The following is a 23436-nucleotide window of genomic DNA, read 5'->3' on the forward strand; positions in this document are numbered from 1 at the left end:
ACACATGTGCCCCCCATGCCCCTTTGTTGTTCTTTTGTGGCTTTGTTGTTGCTCGTAACCCCCAACAAGTGCCTAACCCCAACCTTGGTCACATGGGTGACAAAGGGCTCCATTGACTGCCCAAAAGCCTATATCTAGGCCCCTTGGTATAGGATAGGGGGTAGTTTTTTAAGCTCCTTGTTTGCTCTCTAAGGCATATTAGATAGTTTTCACAAAATTGGTTATATCTTAAGCATACGGTGTTCAATTTTTGAAAAGTTTAGATCATTGGAAGGGTGGTTCCAAGCTTCATTCAATGGCAAAGAACTTTTTTGCATATTTTCTACCGGTGAATTTCACAGGCCTTTGAAATCAAATCTAGCTATTTGTGCTTGGAGGGCCATAAGTTTCATGTCCAAACTCTGTTTTATGCGATTCTTGCGTCATCAAAAGCTGATTCAATCCTCTACATAGATCTTAGGCCCTTTTTCCAAAATATTCACTATGTATCAATTGTTGTTTTTGGAATTGAGAGGGTCTATACTACTATATCAATCCTTTTTTGTAGTTTTTTCATTCATTTGTCGTGGGTCTACATCATTTTACACCCATCACTCCATTCAACTACCATAATTAGAAACATGATATAGAGATTAGTCTAAAGAAAGTAAAGTTACACAGAGTGACCATGGGTACAAAACTTGAACCTACATGTGTTGTGAAGAAGAGAAAGTGGTATACTGGGTGTGATGAGGCTTTTGGGGCATTATGCATGTCTCTATCCCCCGATCTTCTCTTTCATGTACCACTTCCAAGTAGCTATGGACTACATTGGATGTCTTTGTTTGGAAGGTTGGATAGGGAAATGAGTTTATTCGCTTGAATCCTACAATTTTTCACAACATCTAATACTTCTTCACCAAACTCAAGTCCCTCATATTGCAGTTGTAGCAATGTTGTATTTAGAAACAAGACTCTTAATTATTCCTCTCCTTCCTTGCCAAAGTTGGTTTTGATTATTCAATTTTTGTTTCTACCGTTTATGCTACTAGAGATGCACTTGGTAAATAGTTTGAACCATGCCTCCACTTGATGAATTTGCTTCATCCCTCACTCAGAAGCATTTAAGTTGGTTTAGATGGGTGATGCAATCTACCAAATCATAGGACACTCTTTCATCCCAAGACAACAAAGGGTTGAAGGCTTCACATGACAAAGGAAAGATAGAAACACAAGGATTCCAAGTCATATGAGTAACTCAAGGACTCACAATCACAAGATTCTTCAGATTCTTCTTCCTCCTCTGGAAGGTATTTACCTAAGAAGGATAAACTGGAGTGTGTCTATTGGACTAAGATAGGACATGGTGAGCATTAATGTAATATATAAAGGATTGATGACTTGCAAAACCTTCTCTTTAGTATAACATTGAGCTACTTTCATTAGTTCATCCCTTTTGCCACTTCATGACCTACATATTCTGGGTCAACTTCTATGACATGTGGCAATGCCAAGATTAAGGGTCATGCTCTCTTTGCATCCACACATCTCCAATTAAATAATTGGCTTCTTGATTTAAGAGCCTCTCATCATATGGCATCATCTATGGGCATGTTCTCTTCTTTCGAGCATCATACTATTCCACAAATTTTGATGGGTAATAACACTTACATGAGTATTACTGGGAGTGGGTCTATAGAGTTTGATGATGGAACATTCAATGATGTCCTTTGTGTCCCTTCATTATCTTCCAATCTCCTTCCCATCTACCAGATTAGTCATAGTGGGACAAGCAAGACAATCAAGTACACACATGATTCAATGCCCATTAGAGATACACACAACAGAGAGCCTATTGCACTTGGCAGTGTTAATCGCCAATCACAACTATATGAGTTATCTCATATTTCTCCCACCAAGCTTGCAATTCCATTGCTTGATCCTCACTCTCATGCATCTAGAGTGGATCAACTATTTGAGGAGAGGTTTGGTGACTTGAACCTATGTGTACTTCAGTCAATCACCTTGGTTCTTGAGACTTGTGTTGAGCCTCCTCCACGATCTCCTGCTTATTTAAAGATCAACTCAGTTTAGCAAGACTATTGTTCCCTTCCAATTCAACTTTGTGGGACGAGTACTTGCCAAATATTGTAGGGTTATTTGATACATCATATACTCTAGACATTGGGGACATTACATGATATTTCATTCCTCCTTGATGGCAACTTCAACATTCCTTCATCTCATCTTCGCCAGTGCCTTCTACCATTGTTCATTATGTATCTTCATAGGTGTTTGAATTTGTTTCAATTGATTTGGCATAAGTTCTGATTTAAAAATGTGGACAATTGAGCAATCATGGCACACATCAATTGCTCTTCCTTCCATCTCTTTTTCAAGGAAATTCTATCTTGGTCTTTAGATCTATTTCTTCGTAATGGGAGGAACATAGTTTGCCACTCTTGGATGTTCATCAACATTCATATCCGAGCATTCACCTTTGACATTAGAGCTTCATTATGGGGGGGATAGAACATCTGTGACTAATTCAGTACTTGGGGGGACATATGTAACCCTTAATGCCTACTCACATGTACCTCGTCTTTTTCTTCTCTTTTGGAGAGGATTTTTTTCCATTGAGTTTTTCCATTTTCTCTAGTTGTAAAAGTTTATATTAGTACATTGTTACCTAATCAAGCCTTGTTATTGAAATTGATTCATGCTTGCATTTTTACATTTATAATTTATTTTTTAACTTCTCCCTAAGTTAGTCTTATAATTAGGACATTATCTAATTAATTATATAATTAAGTCATTTATTACTTTATTCACTTAAACTAAACTTTGGTGTTTTTTCCTTTTATAGATTATGCTAATAATAGCTTATATTGTCTCATTCATTAGGATTGTAACAATTGATACTAGCTGATTTAATCTTGCTTTAGGATTTAGATCTAGGGTTGCATTCATTCTTCTCCAATGATTCATTTGTTATAATTATTAATTTTTTATGCATCAATACAATTCTTAAGTTATTGAGCAAATCTAATTTGCTTGATTTCCATATGTGACAGGTATCTAGTGATTCATGAGCTTGTGGTTTGAACAAATAAGCCCAACTACTTTAATTTTCTAGATTATTTTTAATAAAGACTATTAAAAGATTTATTAATTAATTTGAACATTATCACAAATTTATACATTTTTTTAAATTCAATCATTTTAATCATACAAAAGTTATAAGAACTCTCCTTCCATTCTTCTTAAACTTTTTGAAACAGAAACATAACATCAAGAAAAACAATGATGGAGTTTTAGATCAAGGATTACTAGATTACCTTCAGCAAGAAACATACATGATAATGCAGTGTTGCCGTTTAATTAGTTGTGCTTAATAGTACCAAAATTGTGATGCCAAACATGGGTATATTTTCATTTGAGTCGAGATGATGTGGGTTTGAAGGTGTTGATCCATGGAGGGAGACTTCCTAAAAAATAGAGCTAGAGTTATTAAGATTTTTTAAGAAGTTGGCGGTCCCATGAATTTTGTATGACAATTAAACTTAAAAGTTTAAGCTCCTAAATTTAAAGATGCTTGCGGTCCCATTAACTTTGTAGTGTAGATCACTTAACTTTAAGCTCCTAAATTTAAACAAGCCGGTGCTTAATAAATTGAGTTTTCCCTCTAAACTTCAGATGATTGACAAGTGACAAAATATTCTTAAGTTGGTGGGGCAATTTTTAGACACACCCCATTTTCACCTCCTTAAATTTGCAAGCCTAAAAAGAAGGGACTCCTATTTTTTTTGGAAAAGATTTAAAATAATCCCATAGCAAAAAAAAAAATCTTTATGGGGCCACCTCTTCCTTAAAAAGAGAAGCTTAAGCCCCCTCATGGGACCCCTTCCTAAACCACTTATATTACAACAATGATTAGTTGAAGCGTGTTATGTAAAGACAATAGTTGTTAACTCCAATTAGAAAAGCCAAATGTAAAGGGTGCCATGAGAGGTAGGTTTTGTTGTTGCAAATAGTATGGTCTATGAGCATATATATAGCTCATAAGCTAAGGATAGTAACAAACCACCATTTGTGCACGTTGAGGTTGGGGTCCCATGGAGGGGGCTTTCCTAAAAAAAAGAATTGGAGCCATTGAGATTTTTTAGGAAAATTTTTAAGTTGTTGGTTCTATAAATTTTGTAGTGGAGTTCAACTTAAAAAATAAAGCTCCGAAATTTACGGAAGCTATTGGTTTCATGAATATAATCTCTTTGTCTTCTATACTATGTAGAAATTCATTTTCCCTCTAAAATATATTTTTAATGGAAACCTAAACTTAAATATTTGATATATGGCATAGAACATCTTTAAGGTGACTAGGCAATTTCTAGCCCCACCCCATTTTCACCTACTCAAATATGCAAGCCCAAAAAATAGGAGCTTCTACTTTTTAGGAAAAGATTCTAAATAATCTTTTAGCACAATTTTTTTTCCTTCAAAGAACTTCCTCTTCCTTAAAAAATAGCAGATTTTTTTTTACTTAGAGAACCTCCTCTTCCTTAAAAAATAGAAACTTAAGCCCCTCATGAGACCTCACCCTTAATATAAGAAAAAAACCATCATGAAATTAAACAAGCTTTAGCATCACCATTTTGCTATCTTCCCTTCGAGAATGTATCTTTGAGGGTTTGTTTAGTCGCGCTTGCCCTTTTAAGAATGAATTACGAAGGCATAACTTGTTGGCATTCAAACAATAGATTTAAGGATAGAAAAGGATGCAGCTATCACGAACGTTATGACTACTAGCCTTTAAGATTTAGGATGGCGCGCCAAGTATTACTGTTACAATTTAAGTATTTCGTTCATTGTAAAATCTGTCTTTGCTCACTTTGTTGACAGCATCCGGTGTATTCCTTGGATATTGTAAAGTGGCTTCTTTTCCACTTATGCATTCATTTAATAAATCATTTTACATGAAATTGTCACAAATTGATGAACGTTTCTTTCATTACCATAATTGATCTCCAAAATAATAACTAAAATTAGTTTAATTTAAAGAAATGACTAGTGAAAAATAAAATAAGGAAACAAAAATACAACTTATAATCGCATGTCAAGAGTTCCAGAATTTACTAACCACTAATAATCAAAATCTAGAATTGGACCTTAGAAACGAAAGTGAACTCTATAAATTAGTATATATAAAAACCATTTAATACGAACTAATCCAGTTAGTGGAAGTCCCATTAGAGACAGCTGCCACGCAGATCAAGGCTCTGGTCTGCATTAGAATTAGGTGTTGAGAATATGAAAGATTATTAAAGTTATCTCCACAGATTCAATCATTAGAATGGTAGTTGCATCTCATTTATTTCGAAAATCGGTTGAAATAACATTGTGTGTACAGAATCAGCTTTAAATCACAACTGCACCTGCTAAAGGTGAAGGAGGCCTTTGCACTATCTTTGGATGAGTTGATGCATAGATGGATGAATTGATGTCAGTTGTCAAGTGGCGGAGAAGATGCTGAAGTTCAGGGCGCAAAAGTTCCACAGCTTTGCTACACAAGCTTAGGGTCTCAGGCTTAGGCTTCCCAATACCATTTTGTGCGCCTCCTTGAGCTTCATACATTACAGCATGATGCCTAACATAAACAGGATCGCTTAATAAGTAAGGTCAGTATGTTAAAAAATTAGAAAAAAACAACAAAGCAACTTTAATCAATAATTTTTAACTCACAAGAAGTCAATAAGATCTGAAATCTCTGTTGGTTCAACTGGAATCGATGTTTGAGAGTTTCTCCCAAACACATCCGCCAAGACACTAAAAAGAAGGGCCAATGTCTGCAACGTGCATAAAATATCACATGTAAGAAATCAACAACAGTACCTACAAACCATTCTAAATAATGTACATTAAATTGTTACCAACTGCAAAAAGACAAACAGTAGAACCCCCAAACCAATCTCAATAATGTCCTCTTTCAATATGACAACTGAAAATGAAAACTTGAAAAACATTTACTCCTTAACAACACAAGGAGGAAAAGAAGCTTGCATGCCTTCTTAAATAACGGGCGAGCAATAACAAGACGTGGAAGAAGGGGGCCCATGATTCGAAAAGCAAGTCGCAATTGTGCAATAGTAGTGATTGGCCTTAGATTCTTTATAAAAGTGTGTGTCCCCTCTAGCCATTCATGCGGAAGATTGCTAAAGAAAGCATGAACCAAGGCAACAAGATTTCCTGAAAAACAAGATATTTGCAAAATAAGGTTATGCAACTTCTCTGGAAATTCTTTGGTGCAAGATTTATATTCTTATAGGTCATGCTCAAGCTACATTAACTAAAAGAGTACAGTTCAAAGTAATCTCAACTTCACCATACGCAGCCAATAGTTTACTTAATATGTGCATGTACAGGCATCAGATAGAAGCAAAAAAGAATTGTAATGTTAAACATCTCATAAACAGCCAAGAAATAGATAATTACCCATAAAAACAAAGACGCTGCCTTGCAAATATTAACATATTGCTTTAAACCACTAGATATGTCTAAGACCACACGCTGATATAGCTCTTTTCTTATAAGCCAAAGGAAACTTATATGAATATATAACAAAATATTGTACCAAATTGCAGGCCCTGTAAAGGCTGCAAACACCAAAGGAGAAAGCTTCCGATCAAGCTCCAGGTATAAGATTCTGAAACTGGGAACTATTCCTGTTTACAGAAGTCGATACATGAGACCTTAACATATATTTGAGGTCTTGACATAAAAAAGCACAACACCGGCTTATAGTTTTCGTACTGCTAAGTCCTAAACAGACTAATCATGTAACATTGGTTACAGAAACTCAGGATGTAAGCAGATAAGGTCTCGTTTACTCTAAAGCATGGTCTATTTAATTGGTGTCTGCCTCGGTAGCGATCTATTAAAAAGCTGAAGCTTTACGATAGCTATTAAAAATTACAATGCCTGAAGATTTGTACGATTTACTGGCAAAAAGTTGAAACTGCTACTAGCATCGGCTAACTGTTCAGCCTTGATTTGTGCTAAAGCCGAAATGGAATGACAAGTGGGTAGAGAGGTAACAGAACTCCCTGCTCTACATGAGCTGCTTCTGGATAGCCATTTATATGTTTAGATGTCATTTAGAGATGCAAGATCTGGGAGAAACTCCAGAAGTAACTGTGGATATCTTTTTTTCTTTCTTCTTTCTTTGTTTATGGGTATCATACATTTTTGGGGGTTTGGATAGCTCTTCTGTATTTTATTTGGATGGTTAAGCCCTTGATCTGCTGCTCTATTTATTATCCAAGCACAGCCATAAAATGAAAGTTAATCATAAGATGCTTTAAAGATATTTAATATTTAACCAGAAGTAATAAAATACTTAACGAAAATTCACAAAAGTGGAAATCCAGTGAAAGGATTCAAGCAATTTTGGTATTTTTAACTTTTGCATGCTTCCTTGTGAATAAGAGGTCGCTTCAAACAATTAGCTGTGATCAAGAGAGTTATAATGCATGGTTTAAAACCTGGAGACTCCACAAAACTTGGCAGACCCAAATTTGAATCGGGCTTAGCGACTGAGAAGATTTGATCCCTTTAAATGCAATGAAATAGTCAGTTCCTCCTTGATGACCTCTTGCAATGAGTGATTAAAAAACTTCAATATTGAAGAATATAAACCTTAGGGGAAAAAAGAAAAATTATTATCCAAAATATGAAATCAAATGCCACCTAATCTATCATATAATACCATCTTAAACTCAATAAAGATTATGCAATATTAAATCACCTTAAAACAATAACAAGATGTCACTAATTCAAAAGCAAATAAAAAAGAATAAAAACATTCCAATATATGTATTCAAGAGTATGTAAAACAAAGGAAATGGACTGGAATATATACACACTAGGATGCACAGGTCAGGGTGACAAGTATTCCAAAGGAGATTGAATTGGCCGTAGTACATGTAAGAGAAAAGGCATCAAGTTTACTCATCCTGATGAGAGATATGGCACATAATACTATCAATCAAGGAGATGAATGATGTAGAGATGGCAAAGAATCCCATCGATCAAGGGAGTTGATATGTGCTCTTATTCATAATTTACAAGTAAGTAAGTCAAATTACTTAAATAAACTTAATATAAGATGCAATTGTATAATTACACCAACATTATGGACCAAGTAATTACTCATTGCTCCTTGACTATAAAAATTGTTACCTAAATTCTTGGTATTTACTTTCTAAGCGTCTACTTGCTAACTTCATCAAACTCCTAGCTAATGCATTGATTCCAGAGTGCTATTAACTGATATAAAGTGACGGTATTCTTTCTTCAAGTTCTATTGGCAGTCAAACATAAAAAACTCATGACATGTGAACCTTGAAAAAGGTAAATCGGTATAGTAATTCAAAAGTTTACCAATTGTAGTTGAAGTGTTATCTTGGAAAGCCCATGTTGGATCCCACAGAGCATAGCCAAAAGCAGTGTCTAATTCCATTGACGACTTTGTCACATCTGTGAGCCACCAACAATCTTTGATTATCCGGGCTGCTTCTGTATAGAATTGAATATGAAAGGTTGGTGGTAGCTGTGCTAACAGAAGACCACATGCTTGAATCATAAGGTAAGATGAAGCTTGAACAGCATTGTTACTTCCTGATGCAATACTAGTGGCATTTAGCCCAGGTACTGATGCAGCTGATCTACTTGTGCTCATAGAATCTGCAGTTGCAGCTGATGGTGATGCTGGCAAAATTGAGCTTTGACTGATTCCACTTGACATACTTTGCATAGAATGGCTGGATTGAGCTTGAGTTGGCTGTACATGTACAACTATTTGAACAAGTGTAGAAACTATCTGATTATAGGGCATACGCAGTGACAAGATTTCAATCACTGCAGTTTCCAACAATAGTTGAGTGTATGTACCAGGGTCCTGATTTTGGTAGAAAACTTTTTGACTTTCAGGAACATTTGATGCTACAGATTGGGCTGCTGCTTGAACCCTGTTCCCGACTGTACGTGAAAATGTGCCAAAACTATCCCCCATGGAGGCACTTGACCTTATAGGAGGTATAACTTTATTTAAAAGGCCTAATAAAAGATTACTGAAATAATCAGGTGGGGGGCATAAACCAGAGTTTGACCCAATATGTTGTAAGAATGCTTCTGAGAAAGGAATCTGCAACAAAATAATAACCAAATTATGATTAATTCAATAAATGAATCTAGAAGGTGATTTAGTAAAAATGATCCAGAAGTAACATAACATGCAAATAGTAATTTCTAAAAGCATAATCAATATCCAACAAAAAGTTACCTTGGGAAGGTCAAGAATTCTTAGAATTCTCACAACAAGCTTACTGGGAATGAGACCATAAAAATATGCAAGAATCTCACGAACAAATGTGAATCGAAAAGGATGATAAACCATGAGTTCTGAATATGCAGCTAGAACTTTCTCTGCAGTGTCTGTCGCATCATTCTCAATAAGCCTGTATGTAATCAAAGGAATCACTGGCAAGGCACGCATAACCATATCATCGAAAAACACAGGGTACCTGTATTATACCAAATGAAATTACACTATATTAGAACAGGAACTTCATCACTGACCTTGATTAGTTAGGATGAACTATACCTTTGAGAAAAAGGTTAGATCTAAAAATAGAACTATTTTTTAAGGTTGGGCATTTCAAGTTCACTAAGACAATATGAAAATCTTTACTCCATTTTTCAAGGAAAGATCAAAGAAACTAGGCATTTCATGTAGGCACATCAAATAATGAGAAACATGCAAAATAAATGACTTCTATCATGCACCTCTTCAACTTTTTAAATTCACAAAATATATGAATATTCCATTGCACAGTATATAGATTTGTCCATCCGTACACAACCAAACCATGCTACTATATACATGTGAAGACCAATCCATGAAACCTTAGTACAACAAAGAATATACTTAATGTGAGGTTAAACATACAATTTTTCATCCTTATACACAGATGAACCTTATCCATTTGTGCCATTGAATCTTAGAAAGTTGTCTCATAAGAAAAGATAAATGAAAGCTGTGAAAGATGACAATCAGAAGAACAAGATTGAGAATAATTCAACTGCTAACCTGTCCTTTCCTGCAAGGTGATTGCCAAGCAATTGCTGAGGTTCATTACGTTGGAAAGGACCAGGGTTTGCCCAGTGCTCAGGTGGACCACGAAGTTTGAAGTAATGATTGACTCTCTGCTGGAACTCTTTCCTGTCAAGGAGCAGACCCACCTGTGTAGTAACAAATGTTTCGAGATTTAAAAATCATGACAATATTCATGATTGGTTCACAGAATTGACAAATAGCACAGATTCTAGAATCAATGAGACCAGAGACAAATACAGTTACAGAGCACCAATGACTGCCAAAGCCAAAGTTGAAATAGATCCTTACAGGGTGCTAATTAAGTCAAGTGGAGTTCATGTATCTACATGAGGGCCATAGACATGGGGTTTATATAACCATGATCAATCAAATAAGCTACATCTGAATTTCATGCACAAAATCCTAAATTACTGTTTATTAGAAAATTAAGGAACCTTAGCGAAAAAATTAAATTAAAGCTCGACAATTCACCCTCGATGTGGAAACTGCCGAAGAACTTAAATATCGACATCTGACCATACTGAAATGATACCAATGATGAATAATGAAAATCAGGGTTGATCCGGTGACTTATTATATGTTGGTATAATTAAGGTATTTTACCTTGGTTATTTCTCACCTAGGTTTTGTTGTGACCTAATCACACATCACCCCGTTCCAAATAGGGACCCCCTACATTTTTGGTCCAATTGGTCTTTTGGGTTGTTTGGCAGTAGTTTCTTCAATCTCCTCAGTTCCCCAAGTGTTTTGGTAAATTTTGGTCAAGTCTGCAAGTGTTTTGATTTGGCTAAGTCTGGAGCTTGTATTGTCTATTTTAGGGATTTTTACTCTTCAGACTTAGACTTGAGGTCAGTAATTTAGGGTTTTGAGAAATATGAATGAAGCAATGAAGTAATAAGAGCGAATTCTAAGGACTTACTATTTTAGTAAGTTTCTTTAAGTCCCAGATTGGCCTAATTTTGTGTTTAAACAAACTTACTATTTTTAGTAAGTCCATTTTTAGTGTCCCTGTGCCCCAGTTTGCCCTAATTTGATCTTCAGAAGAACTTACTATTTTTACTAAGTCTATTTTTGCCAGGTCTATATTTCGTAGTTGGAAGGCACTTGATGGCACAACATTCCTGAAAATCCAAGTTCTAAATCCGGAAAAGTTGAAAAAGCAAGCAGATGATCAAAAATTTGGCTTTGGAATCCTATCCTGAAATGGCGAAGGCATGAAAATCTATTCTAGGGCATGAAAGGATTTATCCTTCACTGAGAATTCCTCTTCTATCTATAATGTCCCCTTTTTATGGAGGAAGAATAATAAATTAATTTAATTAATTAAGTTGTCCCAATTATTGATATTTCTTAAGGATAGCTTAATTAATTATTTTAATTAATAGTACTAAGTTAATTATTTATAAAGTTATCAAATAAATTAAAATTAAAAGGCGACTTTATATTTAATTAATTTAATAAAGTGACTTAATTTAATATTATATCATAAAGTCACTTAGTGAAATAATATTATTTCTAGAAGCTTTTAGAGATGGACTTAAAAAAAGTATTAAAGGAGATCTAGTTGAGCTTCAAGGCAGCTTGGAATTGATTTTGGTATTGATTGAGTTTTGTGGAGCCAAGGGGCTTTTGCAGATCTTTGCCTTTGGGAACGAAAACTCCCATTGATAGCATAACTGAGGGAGTGAAAGATCTCTTGAAGGGTTGCATTGAGGAGGTGATACTTCAGTCATCTCAATTGTGCTTGAATTGTGGCCAAAGGCCAACTCAGCCTAAGTTCGATTTTGTAAAGTAAGTGGAGACATTTGTTATGGAAGGATTTCATTAATTGTGCTTCAGTAATGCTGATTCCACCTTCCAGCTCGCTGAGTTTATTTCAGAAATTGTCAGACTTGCCACGGCTACAGGGGAACCCATGATTTTGCTTATAGAAACCCATATTTGCATCTACCTCATTACTTGACTGGAGCGCTACATTTCTAGGGTGACATTGAGGGGTTTGAAGCAAATTAAAGGGCTGCAGATTATTCTGATCTGCACTAGAGTCACTTTCAGATTTTGATAAGATCCTTGTGCTTGGATTCCTCATCTATTTGACTCCCTAGAAGTTGGTTTGAATATTATATATTCTGAAGTTGTAACTCAGTCATACCCAGCTGATATAACAGCCTCTAGGAGACCACGATTTTAAGAAGTGAAGCTCAACCATGCATCGATTTAACTTCTCAGCTGAAGCACTCCATTGGTGAGGGCATTTTGATGTAATGTGCTGTTGAGGGAGGCTCGTGTGAATTGCTGATTATTTGTTACAGTCTGAAACCAATCTGAAACAGGGGCAATTTTGAGAGGAAATCTATTTGGCACTTCTGAGGCCTCCATTTCAGTGGATATTGCTTGCTACTTCATCTCCAACATAGGGCAACTTCTCCTACCAGGTTCTTAATGGATTTGTAATGCATTGATCTTATATATATGTTGCTGTTGTAGATGCCATGAATCTGAAAATATTATTGAATGATAAGAGTCCAAGTAACTACTTGTTCATTGTAATTGATGATTACAAATAATAAAGGAGATTGACATCGCAGCTCTCTATATGATCTTATCTATATTCATTATGTTTGTAGTTCGCATGCCAAATATTTGTCTTTATGTTTGCTGGCTGTAACTGCACATTTCACCTTTGAAAGTCATGTATATGCATTCGAGGGGTTAAATAGAAGTTATTCATGCATTATACTTCAAGCCTAGACATCACAGGGATCATTTGCAGTCAATTTTGATGCTGTGTAGTCACCAAAACAATATTATATGAGACTAAAACTCAGACCAGCAAACTGAGTGTTTGTATGTGAAGTGTTTGAAATTATTCCTTGAGTTGGATTCCATCATTTTCACACCTATATTATCAAGGAATATTACAGGTTAATACTCTTAAAGAAGTCTGAAGTTTTTCATTAATCATATGCCAAGTAAAAACTGCATAACACGCAAGTTATACTGGTTGTCCAGATTGCATAACACACAGGTTATACAGACAGAAAACTAGAATAGCAGATTATCAGACAGTTGTTTGTCAATATTCCCTACACTTTCAGTCACATAACAGCAGGGGATATTACACTATCCCAAAATAACACTCAAGACTGGAAAGTGGGCACATTTCACAAGGCAAGGAGGATTTTCCAAAATCCTTGAAATTCCTACACCCCCACCAAAGCGCTCCACTCAGGTAGTTGGGTGCAAATCACATGCTGAGGAGGAATTTTCCTCTTCAAGCAAATTCCTCCACCTCCTTCAGAATTGCGCTCCAAGACAAGTGGTGGGCGCCAAAACTCAATCATGGAGGAATTTTCCTCTTGGTGGAAATTCCTCCACTACTCATTTGCACCCAAGACAGAGGAGGGAGTGTGAATTCAAAGTCATGGAAGATTTTTTCCTCTTCATCAAAATTCCTTCCTTAGCGCCAAAGTTGGAGAACTCCAAGACAAAGAAAAATTAATTGGCTAAGTATGTAAGATTTCTCTCTCCTCAAGACTCTAGACGAGACGAATTCATTGGACATGGAAAAAACGGTTACTGGTCAAAAAAATCTCCCTTCTGGACAAAGTATACATGAACATCAAAAAATTCCTTCAAGGCAAAATTCCACTAGGGAAGAATTTTCTCTCTCCAAGATTAATAGGCATTCAAGAATCCTTCAGAAGTGGAAAAGATTGTTAAATTTCCTCCAAGGCAAGAAAATCTTCCAAAATCTTCCTTGTACGTCCAAGATAGAAAGCATCTTGTAAAAGATGAGTTGGCAACATGCAAAAAAGAATATTCCGTATTAATAAAGCACAACTTGGAAAATTATAGAAGTTTCCTTTTTTGAACTCAAGAGTGATGGTGGGGTCCACTTGCATGGTGAGTTGTCTGAGGAAACATGATGCATAATTGAAAGAGAATTAATGCAGCTCCTAAATTTATCTCCTCGCCAACTTAGCAACTTAATGTAGTATCCCTTGCCAATTCTGACCTCAAAATGCTAATTAGAGGCTCAAGGAATATCGTCAAACAATTTGCATACAACCACTTTACTTGCCGTTTCTATGTTTCAGTCTGATAATGATTGCTTGAAATGATGTCAAATGTGATTTAAATGCTTTCAAATGGTTACTAAGATGTCTAGGCAAAGAACAATAACGGAAATGCAATTCTTTTTGTCTTTTTAAATGCATATAGATGACCCACACAATGTAAATATGCACCTACAAAAGCTAGACATTAATACAAATAGTTGGCATGCAAACTAAATATGAGAGAGACAACTCTTGACATTCAAACTCCTTGTGACTACAATGATATTAGAATGCAATGAGATTGCTTACAAACTGAAATGACAAGCAAAAGGCCAAGACTCTTGGCTTACAATGATGTAACCAATACAAGTACCAAACTGATATAAATGTGCATCTACAGCTACTTAAGAACAACGACTAATACAACTATAAAAATGATGCCAACTACACTAGAAAAACTTGAAAGAACCTGAAGTAAAGAAGTTTTTATGATTGATGAAGATGTGGCAGATCCTTGTGCAAAGAATGGAGTCTCTTTGAAGCTAAATCGTGCCTCTCATCCAGCCGCCCCTGTTCTGGCATGAACTTCTAATATAAAGTCGTAGCAGCAATAATGAAGATCTTCAACAATGTCTTCTTCCAATGTATTTAAATCTGCAAAAAGATATTCTCCGAAAACCCCTTGAAGATTCTAAAAGAAATGTAAATCTTATCCAATGAAGCACCAACTGGACCTCTGTATGAAGCCCACAGTCAAGCAATGATTCAGCTGGTCTTTCATAGCCTCAAGATTGCATAAGCACTGAAGAGATTTCGTTCTCCAATGCTGAAGTTGCCTAAAACCCTAGGTCTCAATGCACAACACCCAAAAGCAAAGACAAATGATCATCAATAATGAGTTTGATTTGCTTTTTGAAACCTTATATCCTCTCAACTCTTAAATGCCTTTAATTCCCTTTTGAAATCCACTTTAGGGTTTAATAAAACTTTATAATAACTTTTCAAAATGGTCGATCCCTTCATTTAGTGCAAAACAAAATAATATAAAGTATATATATAAATTTTCACTTATATCTCCTTTGAAATTGGTACTTTATATTATTCCTCATATGCACTTTATAATTTGGCTTTATAATCATTAAATGTTTTTTTATAATAAAGTCATTAAATGCTCTCATTTTATAATTTGACTTTATGATATTAAATCCCTTTTATTTATAAAGTCACATGAAGTAAATATAATATTCCCTTAAAATAATTAATTATTATTAATAATTAAATGTCGTCATAACTCCATGAATAACCATTATTTAATGATTCCGACTTCATCACTGGGTAGCCCACTGCTCCCACTGACAATCTGGATGCCTTACTAAAAATAGTAAGGGTCCCTCTCTAACATCCACTGACTTACTATAAAAAGTAAGTCCCTCAAAACGGAACCAAGAACCTCTGAATATCAATGCCTCGGAACAAATGAAAGATCTGGTGAGATAAACACTTACAACGACCACTTGAAGAGCTCCAAAACTCCCAAACTGGACCCTCTAATCCACCATACTAGCCTACGAGGGTCAAAATAATAGGCTAACCCCTCGAACTCTGATGCTCACGAAATTGGGGACATTACACTCAGTGGGTGACTTCTATTTAAGCAACGATTTGGAGTTCATTCTTTACAACAAGTTTTGGAGAAATCGGAAGCAAGAGCAAAGCGAAGAAAGCTAGGGCAAAGTTTTTTATTATTTTCCAGAGGATCTTACTTTGGAGGTTTGTATTTATTCCAAGTCTGGAATTGTCAGCTTGGAATTCCTTCCTCAATGGATTTATAGAATTTTTTTGTCACAAATTTAATGTTAATTATTTTATTTTGTAGGAATGGCGGAATCCAGCAAGGCGGCAAATACCTCCCAACAAGCACAAATCAAGAACAAAAAAAGAGGATTTCTCCCAGAATAAAAAATCATTTCAAAATGGAGAAGTCAACGACACCAACCTAGGAACTTTCAGGTTGGGAGAATTCAAAAAAAGAGTATATGGAACAGTTGGACATCCTCCATTAGCAATTGCCAATAAAATAGTCAAAAGTGGAATTGTAGCAATTGTCAGCTTCCCTCCTGCCATCCAATGCCCGAAGCTGATTATGGAATGTGCGAAGCATTAAAATGCTAAAAGAAGGGCTATTCTAGCACCTAATGGCAAACTCTTGACCAATCTTACAGCTAAAGCAATTGGGGAAACTTTTGGGATTCCTGCATACCAGTCCATGACATACAAGACCAAGAAAAGATCAACGTTAATTTATGATTTTGGCTTTGATAGATGCCTTAGAATAATCAATAAGGTGTGGATGCAAAAGACGAAGCCTCATTTTCAAAGTTACCCAAGCATATCACTAGCATGGATTTCAAACAAGAATACGTTGATCTTGTGCTGATGATGAGCCGAGTCATTCATGTTTGAATCTTGGATGTTTTACTTCATTGGCGAAATAATGGAAGGAATAAGGGTGATAGATTGGGCGAAAATAATCAGCAACAACTTGGATGAGCAACTGAGGAATTTAAGGCAATCTCAATATTTCTATATATGAGCTCATGTTGTCTACCTGCTGGCTAGAATGGGCAAGTTCAAAAGATTGCCAAGCAAACCCATGGGATGTAGACTAGGACAACTGAAAGTTCAAGAGTGCTATCCACAATTGCACTTGTATAAATCTTACTTCTTTCAAGAATGCAAGTGACACCTTCACTATACATATCACTAGATCGTTGCAAGGAGGGCTTCACACAAGGTTGTCACAGGAAGCGAGGAAGTTGGTAAAGAAGTATGGACCTTGGTACACTCAATTTCCAAAATTTACTTACATATGGGTCCAAGGATTCTCTGCCTAGCCATATAAGCTTCCAAGATATCCAACGGACAAGATTGTGCTATTGGAGGTTACTAGACAATTGATTGCCTATGACAAAATTGAAAAGAAGTCAGAGCTTGAATTCCCAATTGTCATGGGAGATTATGAGGAAATGTGTCTACCATTGGCAACGATAGAAAAGTCAATGAATGAATTATTATTCTACCACCTAGCATCTCACACCGCAAGGACATTCTTTGATCCATAAGATAAAATCAGGATGGTTGTTGGCGTAAGACACAAACATAAGTTTTTAGCTAGAAGATTATTGGGCCAATGCCAAAGCTGACTTTGAAGTCAGAAGGAGAATGTTTTCTAGGTTGCCTCTCAAGCTGATAAGAATTTGTGAAGTTATATAGGTGCCAGATCAAATTGAAGAAGATGAAAATATTATTCAATTTAAGTATGAAAAGGAGAAGGATATGCCTATTCAGGCGCCAAATTGGTCAGAACCAAAAACTGATGATTAAGATGTCCTAAGTAGGCTAGTCCTAAAGTTCACTAGACATTGGGTTGAATGGCACATACCAAAGCTGAAAGCAAAGAATACCCACTTGACCTACAATCTGATGGGAGACTTGGAATCCCATGACAAGGCAACTGAAGGGTCACCAGGATCCCAAGCCAGTGAAAGAAGAAACTCCGCAGGAAAGAGTAGAACATAGGAAGGAGAAAAGCGTTCCTGGGAATTCATAAGCAAAGAAGAGAAAGGAAATTCAGCAAGAAGAGCCACAATAGAAAAGGCCAAGGATAGAAGAAGCACAGTCACCTGCTAGCTCTTCTAGCGTGCATGAAGTTGAAATGTTCACAAAACAAGTTATAGGAAACCTCTTAATATAATAAATCTGATTGTTGTCTGGTATGTTGCAGATGGAGAAAGAGCATTTATGAATTTCGATGTTCTTCCTTCATTTTACCGATCGATATATATACAAACATAGCCGATCAAGCAATACCTTGACCGGTCATGTCTATTAGACATGACCGATCAAGATATTACTTGATCGTGCCTCTTCATACCGGTAATCGGTGTGTATGCATTTATTCATTGAACCCGATACTTAATCGGTGGGTAAGTATTTACTATCAAACCCGATACCAATCGGTGCATGATCATTTAACATTAAGACCGATATTAATCGGTGTAAGACCAATACCAATCGGTGTGTTTAGCATTAACAATACACCCGATACCAATCGGTGTCCTATGCATTATGTTTAGTAATTGATGTTAATCGGTGTTAGTTAAGAACCTGATTGTTAATACAAGATTATATATATGAAACGCAAAATACAGTCACAGTTAGATCGTGTATCATGTACATAATATATAATATCTGAATCATGATCATAATCTCATGTGTGTATTGGCAGGATGTTTGAGAGTGGTTTGAAATTTCTAGGAGTTATAATGCAAATTCTAGGTTTTAGAAGATCTTTTAATTTTTCAGACTTAGTCAAATTTTAGTAATCAGTAAGCTCCTATCAACATTCTCTCGCTCTCTCTATCTCACTCACTTTATCTACCCCAAATTTCAGACCTATCTATCTCCCTATCACTCTTCCTCTATCCCCCTCTCTACCACACTCCATCTCATTCTCTCCTCTCCCCCCAAGATCTAGACCTATCTCTCTACCCCTCTCTTTCTCACCCTCAGTGGTGCAAAAGCACTGATAGGGAGAAACCCACAGGAGGACCAATTAAAGCTAAGTATAATCTTCCTGTTAAGAGACTCTTTCAAATGAGTGAGGAAAGGTTTTGGTTTTCTAGATAAGGCCCACTTTCAATGTTCACAAGCTTCACTCAACCCACAACTTCCTCCTTGAGTTCTTCCCATCATTTGTTCATACACTTAACTCAAACTATTATGCTCACTTACTCAACACTTACTCAAACCCTTCTTATAGGTCTAAATCCCAAATATAGAAACTCTGATCATACTGAGGTGTTAGGAGGTTTCCTTGAGTGTTTTCAAAGGGATTCCAATGGTTCTTCAAGACCATTTAACCTTGCACCAATCGGATTCTTAATTTTCTTCAAAACAGGGCTACAAGGAATAAGCCCTTTTTAGCCCTCCTGAACTATTTTGCTCATTACTCACTCCCAACTTGGAATCTTTGAAAAAGGCGAATAGTTTTGAGTACCCTTTTGGCCAAAATCATGAATTAGTGCCAAGAGAGGTCTTGGGAAGGTCAATTTATAACTGTCCTATTTTGCAGCCTCAAAACAAGGGTTTTTGTGAGGGTTTTGAAGCTTGCTTTGTTAGATACACTCCTCCTTCACAAACCAAGGACCTAGACTGATGGATAGACCCTTCCACACCTTTTAGAACACTATAAAAACACATACCACTTGTCATTTTACCTAACACTTGGCATACCGGCTGTAGAAGACGACACAAACAGTCATTTTCACTGTTTTCATTGTCTTTCACTGTTATTTTTGCACAATGGAGGTTAGAGGTTAGAACTTCTAAAATGCCTGCACCAAAGAATAGATAAACCTTTCAACAAAAATTTAAACCTGCATTGAACAAGTATGGAGAAGACTTCATGCTTAGAAGGTTTCAAAGACAATCTTGGTGCCAAAAACCAATATATTTCCCAAAACAGAGAGTTTGCTGCCCTTCACAAACAGTGACACTTTATAATGCAAAATGGATAAAGTTTGGTGCTCCAACTTTCTTCAAATTACTTCTAGGACAGGTGCAGACCTCTGTCCAAGTTTTTTTTAACACTTGGTGCTTAGAAACCACATTTTGAGCTTTAAGGAAGCATACTAGCCAAGTTAGACAACTTGCCTAATAAGTGCTCAAATTCATTTTTTCCATCATGACTGACAGCAAGAACTTAAAATAAAATATGTACAAAGGTCCAACTTGGTCCCTAAGGTTCATTTTTTCTTGGTTACCCATGGAGACCAAGTGTTTCAACCCATTTTCCTCAAAACCCCAGTTCAGGGCAGCAAACTGGCAAAAACTAAAATATTTTTTTTGATAAACCAAAACACAATAAAAACCCTAACACAAAGAATGAAAAACCTTCATACAACCATGACACAAACTCCCATGAAACAACAGTACGGAAATATTGCTCTGTATGGACTGTTACAACAATTTTTGCTCAGAAAGCATGAAAAACAGTCATATTTCATTAACTTCTTCTTGCTAATACCAATCCAACCTATTTACAATGTTTGAAGTGTCCTTATATAGGCACACTCAAACCATTTCAACCCTTATGGCATCCATAACTACTTTGTGGAGTGATTTTACAACTTTTCTCACTTTTTGTCAAAATATTGCTTGACAACATTGGCAATTTTTGACTCTTCGTGCATTTTTGAACTTTAAGACAAATATCTTCCACCTAATCATTTGAGATGGTTTAAAATAAATAAATACACCTACTCCAATTCCTTTCTATTCTTGTTACACGGTTTTGAGCATATTTGCGCTATAATGCCATTTTTGGCTTACAAGGCACTATGGGCCAAAACTAGAAAGAAAACTTGAGAAAAACTATCTAACCAATTCTAAGATAAACTTAAAATATAATGAAACCTAAAACACACACTTGGACTCTTACAATAGTCCTTTATTCAATTCTTGATCCCATCAGGATCAAACAAGCCAAAATTGTGAAGGTGCTCCTGCACCAAGCACCCAAGACAAGATTTGCCACCATGAGGCCATAATGAAGATTTATGAGAAATTTGAGATGTAAGGTCAATTTGACCATTTGATTTTGTAATCATGGCTAATAATGCCATTTGAAGTCATATTGTTCATGTATTGAGTCATTTTGTAATGAGTTGTCATGTGGGCAAAACAATGTCAAAATGAGTAATGTAATGGGGTTCAAGGTGTAGATTAGGATTTTAATGAACATTTTAAATTTCATAAGGTCTTCTGTGACCATGTTAATGTAATAAAGTTGATTAGAAAGTGTCAAGATGGAAAAAGGTTAAAAACTTGTCAATTAACAACTAAAAGTGTCAATTTGACAATAAATTAAGGTTGTAAACACCCACAAAGTGAATGAATGGGTAGTTAGGAGTTGGTTTTCGGTTCCCATGAAGGGAATGGTTTATATAGACTTGAAATGATAAAAAATGGGCAGAAGGGGTAGAAATATGTAATGAGATTGTAATATCCCTTGGTCAACTAGGAGTGGAAATTGATGATTTTCAACACAAGGAATATTGTCAAACACTTCATATGCCACCTTCTAACTCGCTGGACTATTATATCAGTCTGATTTATCCTTATGAGAATAACTACAAATGGCCTCCAATGCTTAAATGACTCTCTAGGCCTTAAATCAATGCCTAAAGATAAATGTTCAATACACTTACAGTCATGAGACGATTTGTCAAACATGTGGCATACACCTTCAGACAAATACAAATATAGATGCAACTTCAAAAACCCCTTACTCCATGTCTTATTTGATTATTCAAAGGCATTATAGAAATAACAAATGATCATATATATAAGGACTGATTTATATGACAGTCTGAAGACAAAATCTCAGTCCTAAACTTATCATTCAAACTGGAAATTACAATGGTTTGATCAGCAGTTGAACCTGGAATAAATCGCTGAAGTGTAGTGATGAGATGGCAAGCATTATCCACCTTAAACAAGGCTCCAATGTGCATGTATTTATGCCGCCCTGCTGCTGCCTTTAACTGGTCTGAGAACACATTCTAATCTGCATTCAAACATCTCAAAATTCTCCTTCTAAGAGACCCGATTTTCCAACTATATAGCAGTGCCTTACTCCTTAAACGATCATTGAGAAAACTTGAGCATTGAATAATGGAATCGATGGGGCTTGAAGGGGACAGACCTGCAGAAGTTCGGCCTCTCATAGAAAATAATATTGCCACCAAATCCTTCAAGAAATTACCTCAAAGACATAGCCTCATCCTCAAATAAATTTAGTAACTAATGGTGATCAAAACCAATGCATGTGAGAGAAGATATGAATCAAATCGCTGAAAAACCTTGGTCTGCAACTTTTGATGACAGCAGCTATATTGTAGTTCAATTTGCCTCCAAACTCCTTCAAAACTCCTCTATAAATCTCCAATAGGTATTGCCTTAGGGGCTAGATGAATATTGCTGACAAATATGCCCATATACTGTAGTGGTACTGTTCATGACCACTGTAGCGACAACACTATTCACGACCACTGTAGTGACGACACTGTTCACTGCCACTGTTCACAGCAAGGTGAAAAGTCTTTGATCTGCCTCCAATTTCCAGAATTAAGTCGCCTTATTGCCAAGAAGATATCGCCAAATTAGTCTTGCACAAAGATGAATGTATCAATAAGATGATCACTAACTATGAGAGTCTGAAGCACAACCACCCAAAATCTGATATGAACTCAATAAGCTCAAATGAGATGACTGGAATATCATCTCCCTTATGCAACCCCTCGAGAGATCTTTCACTCTCTCAATTATGTGATCAATGGGAGTTTCCATTTCCAAAGACCCTTAGTCTGCAGACACCAACTTGGTTCGACAAAACCAATTCAATCAACAATTCACAATTCAAGTCTGCCTTCTCTTCAATCATCCTCTTCTATTTATCTTTTTCCATAACCCATCATGAGAGGCTTCTAGAAGAGGGTAGGTACACTTTATTTATTTTATTAAGTGACTTTATAATTATTATTTTATTTTTTAATACTTTAGTCACTTTTAATTAAAATAATTAAATATAAAGTCACTTTTTAATAATTAACTTATTTTAATGACTTTATAAGAAATTAATTTAATTATTTTCTCCTTATTACTCCTATTAGCCAAAAGGCTAAAATCGGGGACATTACAATCCACCCCTCCTGAAATTGCTCGTCTCCAAGCAATCTCCATAGCTCAACAAAAACATCCTAAAGAATCACACCACCTGAATCCCAAATGAAAAACTGTGTAATGTCCCTATCAACATGCCAAAGCTCCTGTAACATCAACTGCATCTGCTGAATCATTTCAAACACCTCATCATGTGCCACAAGAGTGCAAGCCTCAACCCTGACAATACCCGGATCCTAAACCAATCCATCAATCCTACCATATGTGATGAAGATGAAATGACTCCTCAAATCACCATGAATCACCCATCCATGAAGGCTGACCATCAAGAAAATGTGAAAATGAACTCCCGCATGCCAATGAAATAACACAAACGGCAACCCAACATTGCTTAGATAATTCAGATCAGCAACATGAATGCTGTCATAGATGTCAACATACCATTGTAAATCAAAGGAAACCATCTCATACTCATTCCAC

At 36.0% G+C, this 23436-nt stretch overlaps 1 protein-coding gene across 3 annotated transcripts in view; it reads right to left on the bottom strand.

The window, feature by feature from the left end:
* Positions 1 to 5145: 5145 nt before the first annotated feature.
* The window catches only part of LOC131041182 (mediator of RNA polymerase II transcription subunit 23), a 316846-nt gene continuing 298555 nt past the window's right edge, over positions 5146 to 23436 (bottom strand). For all 3 annotated transcript variants that reach the window (XM_057974180.2, XM_057974179.2, XM_057974182.2), the window contains 6 exons: positions 10124 to 10275; positions 9317 to 9557; positions 8416 to 9178; positions 6041 to 6222; positions 5719 to 5822; positions 5146 to 5623 (listed from right to left, as the gene is read on the bottom strand). In XM_057974180.2, the coding sequence (XP_057830163.2) occupies positions 5395 to 5623; positions 5719 to 5822; positions 6041 to 6222; positions 8416 to 9178; positions 9317 to 9557; positions 10124 to 10275 (1671 nt within the window). In that variant the 3' untranslated portion in view covers positions 5146 to 5394. The remainder of the gene's footprint in view (positions 5624 to 5718; positions 5823 to 6040; positions 6223 to 8415; positions 9179 to 9316; positions 9558 to 10123; positions 10276 to 23436) is intronic.

This window comes from Cryptomeria japonica, chromosome 3 (genome assembly GCF_030272615.1).
Source record: "Cryptomeria japonica chromosome 3, Sugi_1.0, whole genome shotgun sequence".
Taxonomy (NCBI): Eukaryota; Viridiplantae; Streptophyta; class Pinopsida; order Cupressales; family Cupressaceae; genus Cryptomeria; species Cryptomeria japonica.